At 36.1% G+C, this 16,018-nt stretch overlaps 1 protein-coding gene across 3 annotated transcripts in view; it reads left to right on the top strand.

Moving 5' to 3' along the window:
- Nucleotides 1-4,977: 4,977 nt before the first annotated feature.
- The window catches only part of sgsm3 (small G protein signaling modulator 3), a 29,449-nt gene continuing 18,408 nt past the window's right edge, over nt 4,978-16,018 (top strand). For 2 of the 3 annotated variants that reach the window (XM_056453751.1, XM_056453753.1), the window contains exons 1-5: nt 4,978-5,143; nt 14,058-14,115; nt 14,204-14,289; nt 14,434-14,497; nt 15,884-16,018. The exon at nt 15,884-16,018 is cut by the window's right edge and continues 77 nt beyond it. In XM_056453751.1, the coding sequence (XP_056309726.1) occupies nt 14,109-14,115; nt 14,204-14,289; nt 14,434-14,497; nt 15,884-16,018 (292 nt within the window). In that variant the 5' untranslated portion in view covers nt 4,978-5,143; nt 14,058-14,108. Of the gene's footprint in view, nt 5,144-13,544; nt 13,919-14,057; nt 14,116-14,203; nt 14,290-14,433; nt 14,498-15,883 lie in introns of those variants that run through there. The other variant, XM_056453752.1, reaches the window with a different exon arrangement.

Raw genomic sequence — 16,018 nt, 5'->3', positions numbered from 1 at the left:
CCATTGATACAAGGCAGGATGAATCCATGCTTTCATGTTTTTGACACCAAATTCTGACCCTACCATCCGAATGTCGCAGCAGAAATGGAGACTCATCAGGCCAGACAATGTTTTTCCAATCTCCTTTTGTCAAATTTTGGTGAACCTGTGCGAATTGTAGCCTCAGTTTCCTGCTGACAGGAGTGGCACCTGGTGTGGTCTTCGGCTGCTGTAGCCCATCCAACTCAAAGTTCAACTTGTTGTGCGTTCAGAGATGCTCTTCTACATACCTCGGTTGCAACAAGTGACTATTTGAGTTACTGTTGCCTTTCTCTCAGCTCGAACCAGTCTGGCCATTCTTCTCCGACCTCTGGTATCAACAAGGCATTTGCTCCCACAAAACTGTGGCTCAATTGATATTTTCTCTTTTTCGGATCATTCTCTGTAAATCCTAGAGATGGTTGTGCATGAAAATCCCAGTAGATCTGCAGTTTCTGAAATACTCGACCAACAACCATGCCACGTGCAGTCACTTAAATCAACTTTCTTGCCCATTCTGATGCTCGGTTTGAACTGCAGCAGATCATCTTGACCATGTCTACATGCCTAAATGCATTGATTTGCTGCCATGTGATTTTCACTGATTAGAAATTTTCATTCACGAACAGTTGGACAAGTGTACCTAATAAAATAACAGTTTATTAAGCTGTGGTCACACTAGAGTTTGAGCTTGCGAAATTCTGTATGGTGCGGGATTAAACAAGGTTAGATATTTAATCATGCGAAAGATTGGTTCATGTTTTAAATTTCTGTCCAGAGAGGTCATGTTTGGATCCTCGGTTGGTCTCACGGAGTCAAGTGATGCGATTTCGTAGATTTCCGCAGATTTTTAGTGCGTCACCGATTCTGTATTTACTTGTGTAAATGTGTGTAAATTTATATTTATTCAGTTTTTAAATTAATTTGAGTAATATTATTGACTAATATGAAAATGTTCATATGATTTATTTACAATACAGTTTGTAAAGTCTCATTTTCTGTCTTTTACGAGAGATATTATATCAGAGGCTTACTTTGTTTACCAAATAAAGTGGATCTAATTGGATTTGCATTGTAAACATTTAATAACAGTTAAAAAGGTATTACTTTTTATTTCATATATTAAGGTTTTAGTTATGATTCTCCCAAAATAATTCTGCTTAAATCCACAGATTTTTTACACAATTCTGCGCAGAAATAGCAAAACATGTCTGCAGATTCCATCTGGCCCTACTCATGTGATATTGCTTAATAAAGACATTGGACTGATGTATAATACAGCTACAGAAACAGTGGAGTCAAATGCTCTGCCGCTGCTGCTGACTCAGGGGTCTGAATAATAGCTGCCCTCTTGATGAATAGCTTCATCTAAAAGGGTTTTATCTTGGGAATGTATACAGGAACAATCTACACATACGCACATGCACATTACACAAAACCAACCCACTTATGAAGACTTGTTACCATGCCTACCAATCTCTGACCGGCATATATATAAACTGAAAATGAATGCTGGTGAATGATGACTTCAGGAATCTTTTGACTCACATTTATGGTCAAAACTAAAGACTATAAATGCAAAGATGGTCCACTTCCACTTTAAATGGAGAAAGTTCAACTTGTAAAAAAGCCAGTGAGTAAATGGTAAGTCATTGCATCAAAAGCCAGTTTTACCTTTATATGAGGCCTGGATCACTCAGTAGATCTTTCACTCAACTTATCTATCAGTTTGGCCTTACAATGACAACTAGACTGAAGCATCATAAGAAACATTCCAATTGCTAATCTCTGTAGTAAGCCATGATAATGTATCTCAATTGTGAAAGTATCTTAAATAAAGTGTGATGTGTTAGTTATGTGATGAATAAATACTTCACAATATGTCTCATATTATAAGGTTTAACATAAAGTAAAAGTCTTACTGTTTCTTTTAATATTTACAAGTAAAATAAAAAAAAATGAAATGTGTTTTATCACAATGTCTTACCACTATGACCTAAGCTGGAAAAATACTTTTACAGGTAATAATAACAAAAAAGAGGTTATGCTTTATGGTATCTACATGTTCAGAGTAAACAAACGTTTTCTTTCATTCATTTTCTTTTCGACTTAGTCCCCTATTAATCCGGGGTCGCCAACTTATCCAGCATATGTTTTACACAGCGGATGCCCTTCCAGCTGCAACCCATCTCTGGGAATAATGTAATAATAGCTAATCTAAGTTTGATTAACTATTAATTCCATTTAATAAAATGAATAAAATATATGCTGTTGCCCAGATTTACGTGAACAGTCTTGAAGTATTTGGCTCTATGATTTATTTATTCATAATTCATTTATAATTTTTAAACAGAAATAGATTAAAAGATAATCAGGCCTGACTCAGCATGAATGCTGTTTTTCAGCAGATTCCTGCTCTGCAGAACATAAAAACATACAGACACCCTTAACATCTCATCCATCAACACATGTGAACAGTACAATCACCAAGCATACAAAGGGAAGAGAAACAGGCTACTATCTCAGTGGCTGCAGCGATAGTTGACCATCAGATGATGAGCATGGGATTTTTTACAAAGTCTTAGTGATGGTTTTGTTTTCAGATGTTGTGGGATACCGTACGACAAGGTGGACAGAATTATGGCAAGTTTCAGAAACAGAAAAGGACAAATTTGTCCTAATTTTCCCATAAACAAATAGCTTTTGTTTCAGATTTTTACAGACATTTTGAACAAGGTGAGGGTCCAGGCTGATTAACAAATAATGATGTAGGTACAATGGAATTTTTTTGATTTGAGAAAGGGATGGGATTTGATATAATTTTCGCCTAGGTAAGTAAAAGTACATCCAATCCGTTTTCTTAACGTTAATAGTTCAATTATTGTCTTGCAGACATTGATGTAAATGCTGAAGATCTGTATTTAATTTATTGCTAATTGTGTCTTTACTTGATGAAAATCACTGCTAATTCAACAATCTGAATATTAAGAGTTAAAAGTCCAAATAATAAATAATTCTTCACTATATTTTGAAGTGCCTACAATATCAATATTGTGCATGTTTATTATCATGATTTACTGAATTATTGAATGTCAGCATGTCTGAAGTGTCATCAATCTACCAAGACACTTTTATTATCATAAAAGTTATTTTTTGAAAGTTAAAGATTATTAAAACGTTTGTTAACAAAAGTACTTATGTGAGTGAAGATTATTTGACAAGTGTTATTCAAAATAAGGACCTTTAATAAAATAAAAAATACAGCTTTCAAGATTATCCATTATCTTAGCTGCATGGCCAATACCTGAGTGTTGTTTTGGCTTCACTTGGCCTACAGGAAGAAAAGGCTCAAGTTTCGTCTCACCATGCTGCAATTCTTTCTATAATTTTCAGGTCATGACATGGCTCCTAGCAATCTCCAGGAATGATTTACGTTGACTCTTCTCATGAGTGATTTCCTTCAAGCCATCTTCTCAAAGAGGCTGAAATCTTTGAGGTGCAAAAGAGATTGGTTATTTCTGAACCGTTTATTCAAAGCTCTCAACACCTTCGTTGCTTTACGTTTGGCTACTTCACTGCTATTTTAGTGCAGTTGCAAAGATACTATTGGAAGCTTTCAAGCATTCTCTAACCTACAACTCCTCTAACAAAAGGTTTCTAAAGTTTGTTTTTACTGGAATTTATTAATGTTACAAAGTGAAATTTAAATGTTAGACATATTTAGAAGTACGTATGTATATTTTCACACCATACCAATAATCTGAACTCATTAGAGTAACAGTTGTGTTGTGTGATATATGTAGTTTTTACAAAATGTGCCAAAATGTGTTTTACATGACCTATGTTATTTCAGTATACACTGACCTTTACTCCTAATTTCAGACTTCACTCGTGAGTCCACATTTTTCTTCGTGATGTGAGCCATAAATAACACTTAATCCAGTGACAGAGCAGTGGGCTTGTTTGCCCTCCACAAATATTGTGTAATATCCTGACATCTTGTGGTGAAAGTTGGCACTGGCACTTATTTTTTTTATATTATATTCCAGTTAAAGTTGTGAAATAACGACCCCTATTTGAATATTTTATGGATAATTTTTATATTAATTTATCTCTATATTATAACAAAGTTTAGGGTGTAAAATAATGTCAAAATAACGCAAAAATATTACACAGTCATATTTTTCAGTCACCTGTGATCAAATAAAAAGATACAATACTTTTAACCATCAAATAAAAATCTTAAACGAATGTAGTAATAGCAATTAATAATTTATTTTTAATAACATTTGCTCAAGAATACAGAAGTGAAGAACAGCGGTGATGAACAAAGAGCCAGGAGTTGGGAATAATGCCAAACAACATATCAGTAGTAAAACCAAGAGAGAGAGAGAGAGAGAAATAAAAAAAAATAATTAAATAATACATAAATTGCAAAGTATAAGGAAATTAAAAAATTAAAAAGCCAAGGAATTCAGAAAATAAATACCACCAATAAAAAACTAATTACATAAAAACATTAAAAAAAACATATATTCAGCAACAAATGAATGAACTGATTAACCAACGTTGTAAGGCTACGTCACGAAGTTTGATCAAGACGGCGGATGGATATGATGTTTTGTTGGTAGTGTGAGCTCTAGATCCTGCTCTGCTTTTGTGATTTCTTAGTGCGAGCAGGACTGCTGCAAAAGTCCTTTTACTGATATGGGCTAGACAAAACGACATTTATGAAGCGAATCACAGTTTTGCTAACTTGAAAGCTCATGTAAATTATAATAAAATTAAAACCATGAAGCAAATGTTGAAATTATGTAAAATAATTAAACATTTATAAAATACGGTTGTCTTGTCTACATTACACATCAGCTACTGCTACAGAAAGTATTTTGATTCAATCAGAACTATTTCTTTAGGAAATCTTTTTTGGCGGAAGGATACAGTCCTTCAGCGCGACGCACGAACAGGTGTATGACGCAAAACACTCGGATCTGTGCAACTGTCCACCATCACAAAAATCCTAGTTACAACTACACATCCCTTAAAGACATCGTATCCGAAAAACATATGCGTTATTGTACCACGATGTACAACTGTTCAGCAAGGAGATTCAACATGACGTAAGGTAAGATGATAAAACAGTTTTTGCTTGCTAGCTCGGCGGCTAACGTTATAGTAGCGGCAAGTGCATTGATTAACGTTACTGATGCTTGGATGGCTTTAGCCAGCGACTGTTAAGTGTCACAGGCTAATAACGGCTTTTATATATTAGTATATATATATATATTTACATCCTATCCAACGTTAGATGCGTTTTACTCAGTAACGGTATCATCTATGAAAGCGACACACAGATATGAATGACCTCTCGGGGGCAGTTTACGCGTATTATGAGTAAAATGTTAGTGTAATGTTATGTCCGGTTGATGTGATAGCAGTTTTTCGCGCGATGTAAGATTATACCAAGTAATAAACGTTCATGTTTCTTTTTGTGCTGAAGTCTTTAACTCGTGCATTGAAGTTTGCTCGATTGACAGCAGCAGTATTTTTGACACTGTGCTACTCGAACCATTCTCTAGTACGTGTATATGACGTTACCTACGCCTGTCTTTTTATGTCGGAGTGATGATGAGTTTATTTGTGAGTTTCATTAGATTTATTATCCCTCAACCCTTTACTGGTATTGGTCCGTTATTCTGATTCATCGTGAATGGGAGGTGTGCGCAAACTCATTGTAGATGCCATATGGTAAATGACTCGTCCTGACATTATTTGCTTATTTAAAGGTCTCCTACAACTGTAAAACACGGATGTGGTCATCCTGGCCATTTTATTTCTTTTGTAGCTCACAAATAATGGTGGCAGGTAGAACATTATCCACAGTACGAGTTTAGTCACTATTCAAGTTTGCTGTCTTTTCACCATTACATAAAAGTGAATGGTGACTAAAAACTGCCATTCTGAATAGTCTCGTGTTTCACACAAACAAAGTTAGGCCACAGAATGACAAGTCATTTTCCACTCTTGGTGAACTGTGTCTTCATTTCATTATTTTTAACTTGTACACTTTTCTGAATAATAATTCATCATCATTGACATCTCTTGGATAATACAGTTGATGGTGCTGTAAGTATTGACTGTCTCAAAGCTGAGCATCATTTGATTGGTTTGGTTTGCTTAGATTTTCTTTTTAGGAATCGAGAACAACATTTGGGTTTCTGATGTAAAAGTCCCTTTCATCATGTTCCAATACCCACACTTCCTGTCTTAAGCACTTTCACTTGCCATCTAATGACATATTTCCTGTTTGGTCCAAGTGTTCAAGTAGAAGTAAAGACCACAAATGTGTGTAAAACTTCAATTCATGAATGAGGGACAATTACAAGTAGTACCTGTATTTATAGAGCTTTATCTACAGTTTCAGTAAGACTCTACACTTCAGTTCAGTAGTCATCTATGATGATATCTATAATTGCGATGCTTCTTGTTAAGGGATGAAACCAGTTCCAAACATCTGACAAAATACATATACTTCATTCTGGATCAACCAAAACTGACAAATTTTAGCTAACATCAACGCTTTCATCTTAGTTTTATCCAGCACAGTGAAGTTTCTAGTGAAAAACAACATTATTATTTTGTAAAAAAAAAAAAAGATTGCTTATTTCTGTAATGCAGAAAACATGGACAAAATCACTCAATTCATTCATTGAGAATAAGATTAACTGAATAGCAAAAAATGTCTCAATTTTGGAGGAAGGTTTTAATTTTAGCAGGAAAAAAGGAATTTGAGATAAGTCACATTTGTTCAATTGGGTATTCTACTTTAAGTTTATCTCGCATTAAAACTGTCTAAATACATATTGGAGAATTAAAATAAAACGTGAGCAATTCCAGTGTTATGGGTGTGACGTGTAGTAAAATCTCAAAACATCAATTAACAGAGAAAGTATACATTAGCATTATATTCAAACATCTGTTAATATTTTCCAAAACAACTAACCACATAGTTATGGGAGCAGACAAATATCAATCTGTTAACATTTCTTATATTTTAAATGAGGAAAATAAACATCCATTATGGATGTTACGAAAAAGTTAACTAGCTTACAGTATACAACATACTTTGCAGAAATTATGTGAATTAAACTGCACAACCCAAAAGAAACGATGCTAATCAAAAGGATAAGCATTGGCTCAATATAGAACACACAATTGATTTTATTTTATTTGAAATATTTAGCATTTATGAGGAAAAGCTTTGTTATGGATGTGACAGATGTGAAATTGCCACTTGTGTGACTTTGGTAAATCAAATATAATAGTTTGAAAACACTGACAGAAACATTTCTGAGTATTTTTAAAGTACTGTAACATACTTGCGTACACAAAAATTGTAGAAATGTTTTCGATATTTAGGCAAAAACCTATTTTTTTCAGGGCAAGTTTGACATTTGCATGGAATTAATCATGTATTCCATAGTGCAATGGCCATATGTGCAATGCTTTTTAATCATTTTCATGAAAGCTGTTAAGTACACAGTCTTGTACCATTGTCCTTTTGCCTGATATTAAAATGCATGTTTGCTTCAGGTCAAAGTAAGTAATGTTGTGATTCACCTCATAGCTGGCTGTATTTATTTCAGTGCTTAACAGTCATAAAGATTTTTTTATTTAAATTTGCATAGAAACTGTGCCCTTTATTAAGGTGTTAAATATAGAATGCTTCTTGTTATAATGACATATTGTTTTGAACAACTTGGATAGGTGCTAAGTGCTAACAGAGTATTTTTGTGTTTGAAACTGGCACTCCTTTGACATATGCATAGTGTAGCTGTAAGGTTAGTCTCTGTTTGTTTACTGTGGTTCACGCCTTCTTTAAGCACAGGGCAGGTCAGGAGATCCTGCAGAGATCAATAGGAGCCTGATGACCTCACAGTGCATTATGTGTAGAGCTGTGATATAGAAAAAGTAGCCTAATTAAAGCTCATCCAACCTAACTAAGAAAGATCCCCCTGTCTCTCATCAGCCCCACCTCCATCTTTCCTTCCTCCAGTTTTTTCCAGCCACAACACACAGTGAGTCATGTAGCACACACTGCCCTCCCATCCCTCCCTCTGTTCCCCCCGTCCTGCTGTCGTCAGAGCTCTGCCACGTGCCTCCTCACTCAGCTCATAGCATGAATGCCCTTCGGTTGGCAGGCATTTTTTTCAATCACAGTCTCACACACTTGTCAAATTTCTGTAACTAGATACTTTTATATATTTTTATGATTTTTCTATAGATTTTTTCTTTCCAGTATTTTGTTTTCTGTTTGCTTTTTTCATCTTCAATTAATATATTCATTAACTCTGAAGCACATACCACTTCACAGCCACTCCAGAAATGTATTAAAATTATATTTAAAAAATGAAAAACTCCACTGGATGCTGCATTGGTCATAAAATGATGCTGCGCTCTGTTGCATCGCTTTAAAAACACAATTCTACTTCTAATAGAGGGAAGATGTTAAAATAAGGAGATTGCTCCACTTTAAAGTAACAGTAAAATTATGCTGATTTATTATTTGGTCTTTTAATTTCAGCTGAAAGGTCACGTCATGCCATATCAGTCTGTAATAGGTCACACATCTTCACATTATACAAATTCACAGGTCAGAGTTGTCGTATTTGCATATGTATGAATGGAAGTCATTGGAAAGAATTTTTACTGGAAGTATCAGCTTGTTCCAGGAGTGTTTTTTTCCAGCAAGAATGTAATCAAATTGTATAAAATTTGACTACCCTTGTTTACTTTTTAACAAATATCTTTACACATCTTTACTAATATTTACCATAGTGTACACTACTCATGTTTGTTTGTGTAAATGTGTGCTTAGTTGCAGGGAACCGTTGGAATCATTCATTCATTCATTCATTCATTTTCTTTTCGGCTTAGTACCTTTATTAATCTGGGCTTGCCACAGCGGAATGAACCGCCAACTTATCCAGCATATGTTTTTACGCAGCGGATGCCCTTCCAGCTGCAACCCATTACTTGGAAACAACCATACATGCTCATTTACACACATACACTATGGACAATTTAGCCTACCCAATTCACCTGTACCGCATGTCGTTGGACTTGTGGGGGAAACCGGAGCACCCAGAGGAAACGCATTTCAACACTGGGAGAACATGCAAACTCCACACAGGAATGCCAACTGACCCAGCCAAGGCTCAAACCAGCGACCTTCTTGAGGCGAACGTGCTACCCACTGTGCCACCGTGCAGCCCACCATTGGATTGTCTAATCTAAATTTTTAGTTTTTCTATTAATACCCATAAAATAATCTTCTCAGAACGTTCTATGAACCATACATTCATAAATGTATATGGACTTTTTATCTTTAATACCATAGCTATTTTAACTAACCCAGAATACGTTATATTATCACACTCATCGGCCACTTTATTAGGTACACCTTACTAGTACCGGGTTGGACCCCCTTTTGCCTTTAGAACTGCCTTAATCCTTCGTAGCATAGATTCAGCGAAGTACTGGAAATATTCCTCTGAGATTTTGGTCCACATTGACATGATAACATGATACGCAGTTGCTGAAGATTTGTCGGCTACACATCCATGATGCGAATCTCCTGTTCCACCACATCCCAAAGGTGCTCTATTGGATTGAGTTCTGGTGACTGTGGAGGCCATTTCAGTACAGTGAGCTCATTGTCTTGTTCAAGAAACCAGTCGAAGATGACTCACGATGACATGGCAAATTATACTGCTGAAAGTGGCCATCAGAAGATGGGTACACTGTCGCCATGAAGGGATGCACATGCTCAGCAACAAGACTAGGCTGTGGCATTGACACGATGCTCAGTTGGTACTAATGAGCCCAAAGTGTACCAAGAAAATATTCCCCACACCATTACACCACCGCCACCAGCCTGAACCATTGATGCTGCATTTTTATCAGCTCGAACTAGTCTGGCCATTCTCCTCTGGCATCAAAAAGGCATTTGCACCCACAGAACTGCCACTCTCTGGATATTTTCTTTTTTTCTGACCATTCTCTGTAAACCCTAGAGATGGTTGTGTGTTAAAATCCCAGTAAATCAGCAGTTTTTTTTAAAGACCAGTCACTTAAATCACCTTTCTACCCCATTCTGATGCTTGGTTTGAACTGCAGCAGATCGTCTTGACCATGTACATGCCTACATGAATTGAGTTGCTGCCATGTGATTGGCTGGTGAAATTTGCGTTAACAAGCAGTTGGACAGGTGTACCTAATAAAGTGGCCGGTGAGTGTACATTACAAAGTTGTTAGTTGCTTGTTTATAATTACCAATTACCTGATAAACAACTAAGGTGTGTAATTATTTTCAGCACATAGCTAAAGTACTTTTCAAATGCTGCAACACTTGCAATATAACAACTTTCTTTAGAATTTTTTTAAATAATACATTTTGACATCAGTATAGTACTAGAGTCTTATTATCATAAAAAAAAAAAAACAAAGTATTCTTTGGGCTTAATATGTTGGCACAGCTGTGCGTGATGTGAATTCGCAGGTGAACGAAATGCAAATTTTTTTGTGACAGCCCCTTTACCCTGGTGTCGTTGTCATGACAACATTGCAGTGATTTTTAAAGTGGTTCGTTTTGTTTTCATTAGCAGCAAAGCAGTCCAGACACAGAGAATTAGACTTTTCCCGAGAGTATTGGACTTTGTAACCTGCTGTTACTGGATATTAGAAGATTTCAGTCTTTCTCAGAGTGTCTTCAGGGAGCGCTGACTCCTCATTACTAATGCTGTGACTGCTGCTGTGGGGTCTGTTGCTATACTGAATAAACTAGCGGTGGTGTTCACAGCATGAGGAGGAGTGTCATTGTTAGTAAGTGTTTGTTTATGATGGAGACTCATACAGAGAGCCAGCAGCTGATGGACGGCATTATGCAGTGTTGTTATGACCGTCTTCTAATGAGGCCCAGACACAAAATTAATAAAACTTTATATCTGCTGCTTTTTCTGTGTGCATTTTATTTTATATACCAGGGGTGCCCAAACCTTTTTCTGTAAAGGGCCAAAAACCAAACTAGATTGAGTACTTCCTAATTTATTTAATAATATTTAATATATATTTATTTATTTTTTACGTTTTTTAATGAACCTATTACAGTAAAAGCAACTAGAAAAGTAAAATTCATAGACAAACTTTATGGTGGCTTGAGAGCCTAGTCTGAAAGTTTGAAGTCATTTAAAAGTTTAAATAATTGAAGTAGTTTTAAGAAGTTTGGAACAGTTGGCATAAATAGATAACTACATATAGGTTACCATGTTTCTAGTATGGATTGGCATGTTTCTCACTAGGCAATTGATAGGGGGTTCTGAGTGGTTGCTAGGCAGTTGCTAAGGTGTTCTGAGTTGTTGCTAGGCAGTTGCTAACATAAATTAGCATGGTTCTAGTATGAATTGGCATATTGCTAGCATGTTTCTAGTATAAACTAGCATGTTGTTAGCATGAATTTAGTATCAATTAGCACGTTGCTAGTATGTTAGTATGTTGTTAGTATGTTTGTAGTATGAATTATCATGTTCCTATTATGATTAGTATGTTTGTTAGTATGTTTCTAGTATGGCTTAGTGTATTGTTAGTATGAATAGGTATGTTGTTAGCATGTCCAATGCAAATTCAATGGCAGTTTTTTACAATGGAACTCTATAGGACAGTTTCTAGCCGTAAGTGGTTGCTAAGGCGTAGCTAGTAAGTTGAAAGGTCATCAGTGATTGGCAGATTGGTAGTTAAATGAGCCCAGTTATAAGTCTGTACGGCAGTCTAATGCAAATGCAAAGTTATGAAGTCACAAAGTTTGGTCCAATGTTAAGTCAATGGTGCTTTTTCGAATATTCCAGGTCAGTTTTGGGGAAACCGTAAGTTGGATCAGTTGAAAAAGATAGAGCAACTTAATTCAGTATAGTTTGGAGGTGTGGAGTTAGTTTGGTGGTTGTAGTATGAACGGTCTAGGAGGAGATGCATTCTTAAAATAGTCGAAGAAGAAGAAGAAGACGGAAGAAGAATAAGTTTATGTGATATACTGTAACAGTATGTTGTCTTTTTCAAGCCACCACAATAATTCATAACAGAATGGATTTACACTAGTCAAGCTGCAGCTAATTTTGCCTTGATTAGCCCGCAGATATCTTTTGCATTGTCCTCTATCTGTCAAGTGACAGTATTAACATTTTTAAAGTATTTATTTATGTATTTGCAATTACCATTAAAATTTAACATTTCATTTAATTTGGCTTTTTTGTAGCTCAGCAATAAAACAAACAAACAAAAAAGGTTATTTTAAAGTAATAATGACAATCTCTGTTAAAAGCATTTGCCCCAACCCTGCCCATTATTCGTACTCCTTTCTCAGATGGGATGTTGGACCAAATCAAAGGTTACATGGGCCAACCTTTTCCCGCGAGCCCTGGTTTGGGCATCTCTGATATATACACATTAAAGGGGTATAAATTGAGAGCAAAAATCCTTTTAAAAAGAACTTATCCACGAATATTGTTGTGGGCAGTTGGAGGATAGTCAAAAAGGTTGAGAATCGTGCAGAATCACAAAAAGCCAAATGTTTACAAGGCATAAAAATGGATAGACACGATCAATGAAAACTTTTATTTCAAAGCTATTTTTATTGCTTAGCCCATTCAAGGCTTATTACACCCCTCCCGAGTCAATATAGCATCTCTGTGCCCTAGGGGTGGGGCGAAAAATCGATTCACAAATGATTCTGTCTTCTACCGATTGACATGGATTCACAGATTTCAAACATCAATTTTTTTAAATCTTAGTTTGTGATATGTTATCAGACTATACAATGAAGTCAACTAAAAGTGTGGCGCAGAAGCCTAACAGTTTACACAGCGCTAAAATAAACCTTTTTTCTTTGAGACCTGACTATCAAATAGACAAAGTTACACTTAACTGCAAACACTTGACAACATGCATCTTAATACCAGCCAGGTGTAATGAAGCCAATGGAGTCCTTTTTTTTTCTTTGGTGTTATTTAATGAATAATGAATGTGAATAGAGCTATTGTCCTGTAAGCCAACATGACTCTTTCTCCCTGTTAAACCCATCATCAGCTTCCAGGTCCTGTACTTGCATTATGCATATCCAGATAACATCTAAGTTTTCCATTGCTTTCTGCCTTCAGTCATGTCGAACACACACATAGGCCGAGCAGGAAGACAAGCTCTGCTGCATTTGCAGAGCAGTCCTTTACTCCATTCCCTTAGAGACCTTGGCGTTTATTCAACAAGGAAGTGATTTATTTTACACAAATGAGGGAATTGCATGGTGCATTAGCATAACTGCTAAAAAGCCTCCTGCTGGTTCAGCAGCTATTAACCATTAAGGTTCTAAAACAATACATCAGAGATTAAATGGTCTAAAGAAAATCGCATAGATGAGAATTTCTGGATCTGTTATGCTATGATTTCTTTGGATATGGGTGGGCCTGTATTCCCACATCCCCCTCTGCACACATCCCTGAAGGGTTTGTCATGAGTTTAGTGCAGAAACAAAGACTGTCTTATGATGGCGGGCTGTTATGGAGAGACAAGTTGTGTGAGGCAGTGTGCTGTCTATGGGCCCACTGGCATGATTAATTTATCCCAACATGCTGTGCTGCTGAAGAATTACCGTGCCGTCCTGTGTGTCTGCGTTGATTTGGAGAACTGGAGCGTGAAGGAGGACGGTATTAAGGTGCCTGCAGCTCAAGTTCAGCCTTGAAAAAACCAAGAAAGGCTTTCAGACACTTCACTTCCCTATAGCATGCTTTTTTTCTTGCTTGAATTGGACTTAGGTGACATTGTTATATGATATTCTGCTTGAAACGCATTTGAGGTAATTACTTTCAGTCTGTGAATTGTATTGTAACAATGATGTCTTTGTGGCTCTGCATTGTCTTTTGGGAATGTACTTACACAATTGGTTTTGGTCTCTTTTATCTATAATCTGTGAACCTTGACCTGGCCTGATCTAGTTGGACTGCTCTCTTTAGAAGCTAAATAAACACTCTTCGAGCTCCAGGACCATGTCAGGTAAGCTTGCTGCATGAATACATAAGATAAAATAAGGGAGCAGGGTTGTATTCATATTGTCAAACTCAACGAATTCACTGTTTTGCAGGTAGTTACACTCCAGCCCCAGGGGGCCCTTTTTCAGCCCTCACACCAAGCATGTGGCCCCAGGACATCTTGGCAAAGTACTGTCAGGTAGTTTACTTCATTCTTTCCCCCTTTGCTTTATAATGCAGTATTGATACTGTAAGTGCCAGAAAAATATTGCTTGTTTTTGTAAGGTCTTTATTGTTGTGGGAGGTTGTTCATTTCTCACAGACGTTCTTCTGACTATTGCAGAAAGACCCCGGTATGGAAGTGGAACTGCAGTATGATGAATTTGGGTTCCGGATCGATAGTGAAGGTTGGTGTGAGAACATTAGCACACATAAAAGGTTCAAAGGGATTAAAGGGTTCACCCATTATAAATATCTTGCCGTTATTTACTCTGTCTTCACATGTTTCAAACTTGCTTTTCTGTCAAGATTGAGGAGTGATGAAAACCTTTAACTATTGACTTCCATAGTATTTATTTTTCCTACTAAGGATGTCGGTGGTTACATGTATTTCAACATTATTCAAAATATCTTCTTTTGTGTTCAACATAACAGAAGACTCTTAACTAGTTTGATTATCGCTTTAATCAACACATTTGTCTAGGACAACAGAAAAAAGAAAAGAAAATGACTGGATCTGCATTAGCTGCATTTTTTACTACATTAATTATGCAACAAGTTTTAATGTAAATGAAAATTTCTGTTTTTTCAGGCTCGTTCTTTAAAGAAATCATTGCATTTTTTTGGGCAAGGATGTGTGGTATTAATCAGAATGAACAATGTTCATTAATGAATCTGGGGGAAAAATCAACAAAGATTTAGGCAGTGCAGCTGTTTTCTAACATTGATAATGTAAAATCAAATTTAAATGTGTTAAAATAGAAAACTATTCAATTAATTGTATTATCTATTATTGTTTTATTATCTGTACGTACCGGGTCCGAAACTTTATTTACTTCCGCATTTTTAAATGTCAAAGGTCTGTACTGGCCAAATATACCCATAAGTGATTCTATTCCAACTGATGAGAGAATGGAATAACTTTTGCATAGCTTATGATAGAGACATTTTTTTTTTCTTTTTTTCATATATTTACTGACATGTGCAGGAACCAACTAAATAATTACAGCAACCTAGACCACAGAGAAACTGTAAGGTACGCCTTTAATTTTGAGGTTACAAAATTTTTTTATTATTATAACACAGACAACGTACAAAACATTTTTATTACTTTCAACAGTGTTTTCTGAAGATTCAAAGGGTTTTCTTTAAAAGGATACCAAACTTTTGCATTTACACCTTTGCATGTGGATTTAGGAAAATTTTGAATTTGGGTAGGCAAAATCCAGGTGGAAAGCCCAACATAGCACTTGACTTTAAGAGGTTAATGCTTTTTTAACCTCTTTCAAAAGCATCTTGCAGACTGTATAATATTTATTTCATAATGCTAAGTATTATTATTGACTATAATGTGATATTTTTGAAGCTTTGTTGCAGAAATTAGTTTGAGGATGGCAATTTTTTGGTAATGTGATTAGGCCTAAAAACCCTCTGGAAAAAAAACAAGTCAATGTCAAGTCCTGGAAGGAAATTCTGAGAACAATGTCAAGTCTTGTGATAGAGCTTGTCTTATCTGGCTCAGTCTGTCTCCTTCATTGACAAGAGTTTGAAACTTTCTTGTTTGTTTTTGTCAGACGGAGTTGAGACACGGAAATGGCTATGTGGTGATGGAGCCCCTCAGAGAGAAGACCCTCAGCAGAGACTTCGCTGGCAAGCCCATCTGGAGTTCACCCACAATCACACTGTCGGAGACCTGACGTGGGACAAGA

The sequence above is a fragment of the Danio aesculapii genome, chromosome 3 (genome assembly GCF_903798145.1).
Source record: "Danio aesculapii chromosome 3, fDanAes4.1, whole genome shotgun sequence".
NCBI classification, from domain to species: domain Eukaryota; kingdom Metazoa; phylum Chordata; class Actinopteri; order Cypriniformes; family Danionidae; genus Danio; species Danio aesculapii.
The sequence above is the reverse complement of the archived record's forward strand: the minus strand, read 5'-3'. Positions and strand labels throughout refer to the sequence as shown.